The following is a 12,109-nucleotide window of genomic DNA, read 5'->3' as shown; positions in this document are numbered from 1 at the left end:
AGTTTGCGTAATGAGATGAAGGTCATAGCAAAGGTGCGACGCTGCAATTACTGGCTCAAACTGCTGTCGATGGAAAGGGCCCTCCACTAGAGGGAACTTAAGAGAGCACCGCGAGAGGGTATTTGGTCGACTCTGCTATGCTGGCCGGATGTCTTGGAAAATGTGCGAGTGCCCACACTTTACCCCACCACATGCCAACTGCCGATTGACTTAACTGCGTTGTAGCCACTTATACTGCTGGGTGGACAGAGGCGAGGGGCGATTATTCGAAACTCGCCTCTCGTTTCAACTGCCAGGGAGGTCATATTCCGAGTGGATCACGAGAAATGGGCCGAACGATGTAGACAAAACGAAACAAAATGGAACGAAGGAGAACGGGGGACAGAAGGACAAGGTGGGGTAAACGCGGGGCCGCGATGGCCACTCCAGGCGACGACGCCGACTCACGCTGGGTGCAGTAAAGCCCCGTCCAGCCAGGGCTGCACTTGCATTCGCCGTCGTAGGCGCTGCACGCCGCCCCGTTGTGGCAGTTGCACGTGTGGATGCAGTTCGGCCCCCAGTGGCCCGGAGGACAGGCTGCCAGCATCAGACGCGAGAGAAGACGGGTTTTTTTGTGTGTGCGCCAGTCGCACGCCCTGTCGCTCTCTCGCCAGGGCATTAGGGAGCTCGCACAAAATCGATTCATTTTTCGGCACACGTTCAGTCGGGTTGGGTGTCTGGCATGGGTCCTGGTGCAAGAGATCAAATGAGTCCCCCATCCTATTTGACTTCCCCACGCTTCGAAAAGTTGAGTGCCCGAGCCCCCCCCCCCATTCCCTCTGGCTCAGGGCTGCCGGTGCAGTTGCATCGCCTGTACACTCGCCACTGTATACAGAGTGATAGCATTGGGGGTCATGCACCATCTCGAGGTCTAAGTAAGCTGGGTACTGATGCGAGTCCTGTCTAGGCAGGTGGCCTCAGCCTGAAATAATTGATGTCATTTAGTTATCAATAAAAGTGTCGCTGAGTCTCAATATGTTTTCATAAAGATCCTGTGAATAACATGTTGACACTTTATTTTAACTACTGTTCTTCAACTAGGGGCAAACTGGACTACCCATAAAAACCAACACATAATAATGGCAATGTTTAGTATTATATGTCTGCAAGGCAACCAGGAAGTAAGCTAGCACCAACTATTGCCCAGACAATTAGTGAGTGTTCATAAATGTGGGAGAAAACTAGAGCCCCCAGAGTAAACATGCAAGGCAGTGACACTCAAACTAATTCATGAGCCCACTTGCTGTACTGTCATCAATCCTGGCCACCTTCCATCCACAGTGGGTTTTGGGTTTGTCACAACTATTTAAAACGAAACTATTTTTTTTTATTTTACCAGGTCAGGCCCACTCAGCTATATACAGTAGTTCATTTTCAGAAGCGATCTGGCCACAAATTATAGCTCAACGAAATGTCTCATCACGTGGAAATTTATTGCAGACAAATACTCTAAAAAAAAACACACAAACATGGGGAAAACATGCAAACTCGAAGTGTACAGGCGTCGGAGTCAGGGTTGAACCCACGACCACCTGTATACCAGACGAAGTAGTTAACATCTCGCCACTGTGGCGCCCTTATGTGAGCCACCGACCGTGCTTCCAAAGTACCAGATCACAGGCGTGCACCACCATCCCCGGCTCGTAGACAGAGCATAGCGCATTTCTACGGGGACTTCAGAGATTAAAGGCAACGCAATGCCATCTAAGCCCCCGTTATCCGCAACACATCACACAGCTTTTCAGACGACGGCAGCATTTTCTTCCATAAAGTGCCTGATTTGTGTTTAAATATTAATGGTCAAAGTGCATGGTGCGTTTTAAAAATGCTTGAAATTAAGTGTCCGACTTGGGGTAATGAGGCAAACGCTGGGTGACATAGATCGCGCGGATGAGCTTGAATGTCAATTTCCCCCTAACTCAGGCTGATCCCTCCGATCGGTGAGGTTTAGAGTTTCCTTAATTGCGCTCACAAATCCGCGCCGTATCTCCAGACACTCGAGCACGCAGCAACGGTGGGGGGGGGGGGGGGGGTGACGGAGGTCAATACTTGCTTAAGCATCGCGGTGACAGATCAAATCGCAGGAGCCAATAAACTACACTAATTGTAGTAATCCTTGATAAGTCCGATTGAATCCCAAATGATTGGTTTAAGGTAATTTCTTATTGACAACAGGAGCGCCTTTAAAGTTCCACAAAGCAGCTTTGTTTCGCACTTTTTCTTCTCTGCACACGCACTGCAGTGAGATCATTCGCCTCCACCTTGAGGGATAATGCTAGTTTATTGTTTTAATTAAACAGCAGAGTCACGGCAGTTGCGCTTAAAGGCACTCGCGTGCTTTGGGATGGCGTTCTGTTGGAGCGTAACCCTACAGGCGATATACACACTTAATCAGTGCTCACTCCCTTAAAGCCTAATAATAATAAAAAAAACACAGCAGGGCTACCAGCAAGTCAGTCGGGAGTTGTTCGATGTTCAAACTGTCAAGTTTCCTATCTGTCACGTCAGCCGGGATGGCTTAACGCGGAGCCGTGTGGCATCACGGGCAATTTATTTATGATAGTTCGGCGGGGTCCTGTGAGCCATTGAAGTCAACGGCGCTGTTCATTTGGAAAACTTACGGTGTCCACTGATGGTTCTCTTATCTCCAGATTGCTGCATAAGCATGGCAGGACAGCCCAGTCCAAGCACTGTTTTTTTGTGTGCCAGCATCGTTAAGTAGCGGTTAATTCTGACTGTTCATTCGAAGTGGTGCACGCCACAAATGCATCCGTTTCCTTTCTACAGCATCTTCACGTGGGGCAGACTGTTGTATCATCCTACCTGGTGGTGCAGGTAGCTTTATACCTGATGCTGCGGTGTGAAACGTGATGTGGAATTTAGTCAAACAAAACGACTCTTCCTGCAATGCTGCAAGAGTCATATTTTTTACCTGCTATGAGTGTTTTTTTGCAAATAAGGCAAAACCCCCTAAACCTTATCCCTAACGGTATCAGCAGTGTTATACTGTGCATCGATAGGCATATCAGAGTCGATTGGTATCGATAGAGGTTCTTGCACTGTCTTCTTGGTTCTTTCGGTAAAGTCACGTAGAAGGGAAATAATAAAATAAGAAAAATAAAACGATATTTTATTATTTAATTATTTCCCTTCTACGTGACTTTACCGAAAGAACCAAGAAGATGAATCCCTGCAATCACGAAAGCTTTAAATCGAAAGTTCTTGCACTGTTCATGCAATAGGTGAATGTATCCGTTATTCTCTCCAAGTCGAGGAGAAGAGAGAGTGAAACAGAGCTTGCATCACCTCAGTCATGCACTGCACGTGAGGAGCGGTGACTTAGCGGATGGCTGAGCTTTCCCCTAGGTCGACTCAGCCTTAAATAAGCACCTGCTGCAGTGTGTAAATATCAGCAATGGGGAGATAAAGGAGGCTTGGCTCGGTGCTGACAACACCACCCCCTCGTGCACCATGCCAGCCCACCTTGGGTGCTCGCTTACAACACTTGCCCCGACAGTCTGTGTCGGCTACACAGGGGATCTTTGTGAACGTGCGTGTGCGCGCGCATTTTGGGGTGCGTGTATGTGTGTAGAACTTCTTTCGCACCGTACGTCGCTAACCGTGCTAATCGGAGGTGCGAGGGAAGGAAAACCAACTAAACACGAAAAGCGGTGCGAAATAAATCAGTTTTCAATCTAGATTTTAAAATGCATAGGAAACCTGAAAAGGCTTTTCGCAAATATGCACTCGAGTTTTACCCTGACCACCACCTTTCAGCTTCCATGCCCCTAAGTAATACTTCCAAGGACAAACTCGTGGTTATTATTTATATATTTGTATTGTTTGCACACACTTGCTAAGCATAGGCAAAAAGGCCCACAATGCCACACATCCAGCGACGGACAGCACCGCGAAAGCTGTGGTCGACGAGCGGGAACACGTTGCCTTGAAACTGAGCGAGATTATGAGAGACGACACGAAGGGAACATTGGGAAGGGCTACAAAGAGGGCGAGAGAAGCTATGCTCACAAGGGGCCTTTCCTCCGTGTTTGTGCACGCACACAGCAACCCCTGGTCTTGGTCGCTATCCGCAGGCAGACACTTACACTGCGAGCAGTCGCTGCCAATCCAGCCCGGGTAGCACTGGCACGAGCCGTCGATGGGGTTGCACGTGCCGTTGTTGGTGCACGAACAGGTCCCAAAACAGTTCTTCCCGTAGCGCTTGCTTGGACACACTGCAGTTGGTTTGCAAGCCCACAAATGTGTATACGTGTGTATTATATATCAGGACAGTGGTCACCGTACATCTGTCTAATGTTTAAAACATTGTGCCAACAGTATAATTGGCATGACATCGGGGGGGGGGGGGGGGGGGAGGAAAGACGAAGGCTTCCATTGAACTGCTTGCTACACACCTCCGATTAGCACGGTTGGCTACGTACGGTGCGATAGAAATTCAACATAAATAGACATACACATATTGAATCACTGAAGGAACGTGCTCATTATGCATTACATTGTTGAGTAGAAAATAAGAAACATCAGGCAATTTTAAATACATTTAAGGCCATTGTAAAAAAATAATCACATTTCTGCAGCACATTGGTGAAAACTTAAAAGTACATCATTCGTATTCTAAACAAGAGTTCTTTTGTGGCAAATAAAACCAATTAAAACACGATATTCATTTGACTCGCATTTTCCCAGCGTCAATGAATATTCTTGGGCTTGAACTCGGCCACGTGATCCCCACAATCCCCGGCGACGCTTACGACTTACCCTGGTTGCAGAGCGAGCCGTGGAACCCCGGCAGGCAGTCGCACTGGCCCGAGATGTGGTGGCAGGGCCCGTTGCTGTGCACGCACTGTGGGCAAGCCTGGCTACAGCGAGCTCCGTAAAACCCTGGCGAGCAGACTGGAAAATAATGTTAAAAGGTCAAGGGTCGGCACTGCGACTTGCCTCCTCGTGCCAACTGGCTGTGGAAAGGCCTGCACCACGAGGCAAAGCTCTTGAGAGCCCCCCATCTAAATGTCGATTTAAAGCTTTCGTGACTGCAGGGATTCATCTTCTTGGTTCTTTCGGTAAAGTCACGTAGAAGGGAAATAATTAAATAATAAAATATCGTTTTATTTTTCTTATTTTATTATTTCCCTTCTACGTGACTTTACCGAAAGAACCAAGAAGATGAATCCCTGCAGTCACGAAAGCTTTAAATCGAGATTTAAGATACTTGTGCAGTGTGCAAGAACCGTGCCCGGGTGGGAAAAAAAACGTTGACTTAAAAGTGATCTCCAATTTCACTCTGGCTGTTTAAACTGTTCTTCTTCTTAGAATGAAAGGGAAAATGCACTCACCCCACCTTTAAACTTCACGTCACAATGAAAGAGTGGAAACTTTTGTTGAAAAATATGTCATTACTGCCGAGTAAATAACATTAGTAAGCAATCGGAAACAATCTGGAGTGTGATTTTAATGATGTGCTAAAAAGCATATCATGGAAGTGGATATTGGCCAAACACCCCAAGGCTAAAGAAATACTTGCAAATTTACTTAATTGGCATTACACATCGCAACGAGACTGCAAAACTGGACAAAATTCGTCGCATCTCAGGAGTAATGAATGTTGTTCGGAGCCAACAGATCAGCATCTGACGAGAATGAGTGAGAGAGAGAGAGAGACGAGCTTACTTCTCTGGCATGTGGTTCCCCGGTAGCCAAACGCGCACTCGCACGTGCCGTCATCAGGAGAGCAGGAAGCGCCGTTGTTGCAGTTGCATGACAGCGAGCAGTTTGGCCCCCAGCGCCCCTCCGGGCAGACGTTGTCGCAGTGCAGGCCTGCACGGGGACCACGCGAGAGGGTCGGTCGCGGGGCCTGTGGTGTACGCTTATGCGTGGCAGTGTCAACGTACGTGTGGCGCTTGTGGCGAGATGTTGACTCCCTCGCTGGGTACGCAGGAGGTCGTGGGTTTGATCCCGAACCTGATGCCTGTTTGTATATTTGGAGTTTGGATGTCTCTATCCCATGGTCGCGTGGATTTTTCCCCGGGTGCTCCGGTTTTCCCCTCCACATTTAGAAACGTGCGTTTAGAGTATTTGGCTGCGAGAAATTGCCACGTGATAAGCCACTTCGTTGAGCTACCATTTGTGATAGCCAGGTCACTTTGGAAAAATAGCTCAGTGGGCTTTACCTGGTAAAAGAGAAATATTTTGTTAGAATTAAATAGTTATCGCGCTGGACTGTGGGGTCACGTCACGGGCAAGCTAACAGCGGTAGCACCGTTTGTCGCTTGGCAGTTTGGTGACCCAGGCCACTCTTGCAAATGACACTATCCCGGTGTCTTGAGTTTTCACCTGGTTTGGCAAAATGACGTTGAAATTTGTTGCAGAGAATCACAGCTCGAGCACCGCAGCCGGCCTGGATATACGAGCACATTTGTTTACCCAGGAAAGCTTCTCTAAGTCACGCAGACTCTTTCGGCAGTAGGAACCTGCCACGTTTTTTTCAGTCGGGGCGATAATAGTTAACCATGTTACATTTGAAAAATTTGCGGGTACTTAAAAAGAAAATTGGCAAATTTGAAAGGTGATGCCAGCACACAATGGCCTAACCGCGCGAATGACATCACGGGATCTCTAACGTCCGCTGTGAAGCACTCACAGTATTTACCAGGGTGGCCCGCTTGAGATTGAACAGTGAACTTCTGAGACAAGTGGCAAACATGCCACCGCTCTATGTCCCGTCACTACCCCAATATCATAGGCGGGTGTATTCACAGTGGACATTTAAGATCCCATTAAAAAAGAGGTCACGTATGCTGGTGTCATGGTCCAAACTTACCAAAAAAAATCATTACCAATAAATTACTCAACCGGGAAATTATACAGCAACATTGCCCCCTACCATGAAGATTAACAGGACCCTCTTGAATAAGAGTATGGAGGCTCAGTGAGGCTTCTTTGGTAACTAAAAGCTATGAAAAAACATAACTTCACCTATCTTTATAATTAGCCTTCAGGATACTAAGTATGCGTACAGCTCTCTTGTCAACGCACAGCTGGTTGGCGATGCCTCCCCACACTATTCTGGTCATGGGGGTTATTTCACTATTCACTACATTGGTTAATAGGGGGGTTGGTGAAGGTGCGGAGTATAGACATTGGGGCAAAGTAAAGTACAACAATGGATTTTGTTTGACGCACATGGCGTCACGTGCCATCGGGTGATGCGTGAAGATATGTTAAATGTTATTAGAGTAAATAGTTCGAAAAAGACGAACAAATATCTGGCATTTATTTTTGAAAACCTAAAACTTCATTTTTTTATAATCATTTATTAATCCTAAAACTCATCACTAGTATATCATAAAATTAAGCATTCAACAGATCGCAGATATTTTCTTGATCAAATTAACAAGAAATTGAGGTGGTGCTCATCCACTTTTCACAGCCCTGAGCCAGTGGTAAAACATTCCATGTTCCTATGGCAGGGGCAAGTCTATCCATAGGACAACCACTGTTGACCTCCACAAAGTGGTACTCATTTTATACTATACTGGACATGCATGTGTCATGAGTTTTGTGCCGTTATGCACATTGTAATACATTATCCTGTTTGTCCACAGGAGGGCAGGATATGACTGCAGCCACCACTACAGCAACGATAATATTATTACAATAAAGTATCTCATTATGCGTGGACATTACATTATTAATTTATCTAACTTACCGGCTAATTAAATAGCTCATTAACGAGCAACATGAGTGCTCCTGAATAAAACATCTCTTTCACTTGCTCAACAACAACAAAAGGTATATCAATTAAGCGTCGAATTAGCTAAAACGTGGCAAATGTGCGTGGCGTGAACTCTAAATAAAAGGAGTAATTAATAAATAATCATGCAGTGTGTGTTTTTGTTTCGCTAAGCGTCAAAGAAAGAGACATTTGGGCAAAAACAACTTGGGGCCACACGGGCACAGCATTGTGTTCGACGTAAGGCGAGGTGAGCAAGAGACGTACAGGGACTCTGACCGGGGAACTCTCTGCTCACGCCTTTAGTTCCACAAAGTTGTGTAGTGGTGATAACTACTCGCTGTTCGCAAACTGTGAGAGAGCGGATCGTAAACAAGGTTTTCCCGCTCAATCAAACGGTCAGAGTCAAATGGGGTGAGGCTAGGATCCAAACGCCAGATTGGGAAGGACCAATCGGAGGGTTCCACAAGGTGGCCGGGGATTGGACAACCCGGCCACGAACAGGTATAAAAGCCAGAGCGCTGAGAGCTCTTGGCCAGTTCTGCTACACGAAGACCCAAGTCGGCCGAAGACATCTAGGACCCTGGACCAAGCCCTCCAGCCCTTATCAGGGCCAGGACTCAGTGTAACCAGTGGTCGGGGAGAGATCCCCTAGGTCCAGCCAGAGGACGCTGGGAGAGCAGGGAGATTAGATAGTACTGCAAGGCCCGGAGGCTGTACCTCCTCAGGGTAACGGGTGAGGGGACCATATACCCCTTTGTGTGATAGGGACTGTGTATTAAGATAATAAACAGTGTGTGCCATAAAGAAGTTTAGAAGTCCGTCCTTTACAACACTACAGTTGTATCAGGAGGACAAGTGACGGGGATTATAATGTGTGGTGTGGCCAGCCCATATGGCGTTGTACTTTGCCAGAGAGAAAGAAAAAAACAATCGCATTGAGCACGCTGCTAGATGGTGGATTATGATGATAAAATCCAGTGACAGATGTATTAAGCCCAACTGCTGGTGTTGTGAGCACACACAAACTGCGCTGGTGCAGTTGATGGGCAAGGAAATTGAAAAGATGGCTGCCAACAATGGCTTGTTGGCAGCTCCACTTTAAAGGGACCGCGGTAAAACAGTTACCGTTATACACCATTGGAACCTCATTTGCCAGTAAAAAAATATGATAATTGTTTTTTTACCCTTCTATCTGGCAACACAACTGACACCTTTTTTTTTACAAGGAGTCATGTTTTTCATAGACCACAATACCTGCAGTCATAATGCAAACAAAAAACATAACTCTGATAATGTGCTCCAACACATGTGAGACTAGGCTCTAAGGAAAGCTGTCTTGGGTGTGGACCAATCAACTTCAAGGACAGTGCAAAAAAAAGGTGTCAGTTTTGTTGCCAGATAGAAGGGTAAAAAACCAATTATCAGTTACTGTTATCTTTTAAATTCTTATTTTAATTCACCACGTAAGCTACTAGGGGCTAACCATTTAGTACTACGCATGGAGGGGGGAGGGGGGTTTAACCCAAATGCGTACGCTTGCGTATGGGTTAGATAGTCCGGCGGTGGACTATCTGTTTGCTTAAACACGTGAATATTATGAATCCTTGATCGTTTCTGCGTGGATTAAATATCGGCCGTTCTATAGGATTCGGGGCGGGGGGGGGGTACGTCAAGCAGGTGGGGGGGGGGGGGGGTAAAAAGTTTGCGTGCGTACAAGGAGGAGAGGAGGAATCAAGTTTTGATAGATTTTTGCGTACCTACTAAATGGATGGCACCCTCCAGCACGTCGAATGTCACTAATTTATACTATTCCCTATTATCACAAAAATATGTCATTAAATAAACGAAATCGATGTGATTGAAATGTCAAAATATCTCAACTAATATTTGCATATTAATATGGGAATGCCATAATTCTTTTTTGGTAAACACTTCATAATTTCAGTCCAATTACTATGAATGTTTACTTACATACTCTTATTTATGATCTCTCCGTGGTCTATTAAATCAGTGATACTGCATTGATAGTCAGCTGTTGGCTCTGGGTCACACATGGGCATGCGCTCTATCCCACTGTTGTTTGAAGAGGGGAAAGACTTTTGACCAATTCATTTACTAATTAAAACTGACTCATTGTTTAGGCTATTATTGTTTTAGTTCCTACAAAACCAATTCAATTTAATTCGTCAATATTTAAATTCACCACAGCACTTCAATAGTGTTCTGGCCAATTATATTTTTCAACATGAACTTTATTTCTTTGTTCCTCCGCCCATGTTGAGGACTCAATTAACTCATCCATACCGTGTTAACCACCACACTGCAGATCATTCACAACAACACACTCACCACACTTAATCACTCTCCCATCTGCGCACTCACCCATTCAGTCATTGACACACTCACTCACACACCAATTCCATTATTAACTCACCAACTCACTCATTCCCCCCACTCACTCTCACACCAATTCCATCACTAACTCACCAACTCACTCATTCCCCCCACTCACTCTCACACCAATTCAATCATTAACTCACCAACTTACTCATTCCCCCCACTCACTCTCACACCAATTCCATCATTAACTCACCAACTCACTCATTCCCCCCACTCACTCACACACCAATTCCATCATTAACTCACCAACTCACTCATTCCCCCCACTCACTCTCACACCAATTCCATCATTAACTCACCAACTCACTCATTCCCCCCACTCACTCACACACCAATTCAATCATTAACCCACCAACTCACTCATTCCCCCCACTCACTCACACACCAATTCCATCATTAACTCACCAACTCACTCATTCCCCCCACTCACTCTCACACCAATTCCATCATTAACTCACCAACTCACTCATTCCCCCCACTCACTCTCACACCAATTCCATCATTAACTCACCAACTCACTCATTCCCCCCACTCACTCTCACACCAATTCCATCATTAACTCACCAACTCACTCATTCCCCCCACTCACTCTCACACCAATTCCATCATTAACTCACCAACTCACTCATTCCCCCCACTCACTCTCACACCAATTCCATCATTAACTCACCAACTCACTCATTCCCCCACTCACTCTCACACCAATTCAAACATTAACTCACCAACTCACTCATTCCCCCCACTCACTCTCACACCAATTCAATCATTAACCCACCAACTCACTCATTCCCCCCACTCACTCTCACACCAATTCAATCATTACCTCACCAACTCACTCATTCCCCCCACTCACTCACCTACTCAACCACCACACTGCAGGTCACAACACAGCTCTATAATATTCTTTATCGCACTACTCAACTTTGGAATTCCGTCCCATCGTCTCCTTTCCCAAGTATCTATAACATTGTCCAAATAAAAATACGTATTAACTTTGTAGCTATTACACCTTCAAACAGTGTAGTTTGTTGCTGACCACCTGGCATTTTGGGACTTTGGGCCCCGTACTCGGCAATTACGATTACAATTAATTACATTTTAACCGATTAATCCGTTCAACGAAGCACATCGATACAATATTTCAATACATCACAGCACTGCAAAAGATTTAGGGGATTCCCCAAAATATAAGGACACTTTTTCCCTACTTTATGGTATTTCAAAAAAAAATTCGGAGGTGCATCTTATTACCTGGTGTGCACGGGTGGATGTGGGTGGGTGTGTGCACATCGCGATGAATCTGGCAACTTGAGTTCCATTCCCACTCACGGCCAACACCACTGGTCCTAGGCCTCCCCCACGTTGACTCAGCCTCAAATTAGTAACTGCTGAAGTGTGTAAACATCTCCACTGGATAGACGAAGGTGGCTGCGCGTGGTGCTGGCCACCCACCGCCTCGTGTGGCATGCCAGCTTTCATAGGCGTTTGCTAACAGCACTTGCCCCAAACGTTGTCAAGGCTATATGGGGGATCTTTGCCTTCGTTTTTTGTTCGATGTGTGACCAGACATATATAATTGTTTCGACCCCGGAAACAAGTTTTTCTGTGCGTCTTACTTTCCGGGTGCGTCTTACTTTCGTGGAGGGGAGTCGTCTTACAAATCGAACGAATACAATAAGAACAGCTGAGCCACACGATACCCGCGGGGGAACCAGGGAGGGGCGTTTGGTCTGTGCCGATGTCTGCCGGGCCACGCACCTGTCCAGCCGGCCAGGCAGCGGCAGGTGCCGCTCTCCGCGTCGCAGCCATCTGCGTGGCTGCAGTCACAGCGCTCCTGACAGCCGAGTCCGAACGTCCCGTCCTCGAGAAGGAAGAAAACATCGAGCAAAAAAAAGAATCTCCTTCAGTGTGGCCCGC

At 46.3% G+C, this 12,109-nt stretch overlaps 1 protein-coding gene across 3 annotated transcripts in view; it reads right to left on the bottom strand.

Moving 5' to 3' along the window:
* Positions 1-12,109, bottom strand: part of MEGF10 (multiple EGF like domains 10) — a 151,552-nt gene that overhangs the window by 15,936 nt on the left and 123,507 nt on the right. For all 3 annotated transcript variants that reach the window (XM_061553543.1, XM_061553546.1, XM_061553545.1), the window contains exons 13-17: positions 11,951-12,053; positions 5,728-5,874; positions 4,819-4,953; positions 4,146-4,274; positions 448-576 (exon numbers count right to left, since the gene is read on the bottom strand). In XM_061553543.1, the coding sequence (XP_061409527.1) occupies positions 448-576; positions 4,146-4,274; positions 4,819-4,953; positions 5,728-5,874; positions 11,951-12,053 (643 nt within the window). The remainder of the gene's footprint in view (positions 1-447; positions 577-4,145; positions 4,275-4,818; positions 4,954-5,727; positions 5,875-11,950; positions 12,054-12,109) is intronic.

Source organism: Lethenteron reissneri, chromosome 18 (genome assembly GCF_015708825.2).
Source record: "Lethenteron reissneri isolate LAM-NWPU_2019-01 chromosome 18, ASM1570882v1, whole genome shotgun sequence".
NCBI classification, from domain to species: Eukaryota; Metazoa; Chordata; class Hyperoartia; order Petromyzontiformes; family Petromyzontidae; genus Lethenteron; species Lethenteron reissneri.
This window is presented reverse-complemented; position numbering and strand designations above follow the sequence as displayed.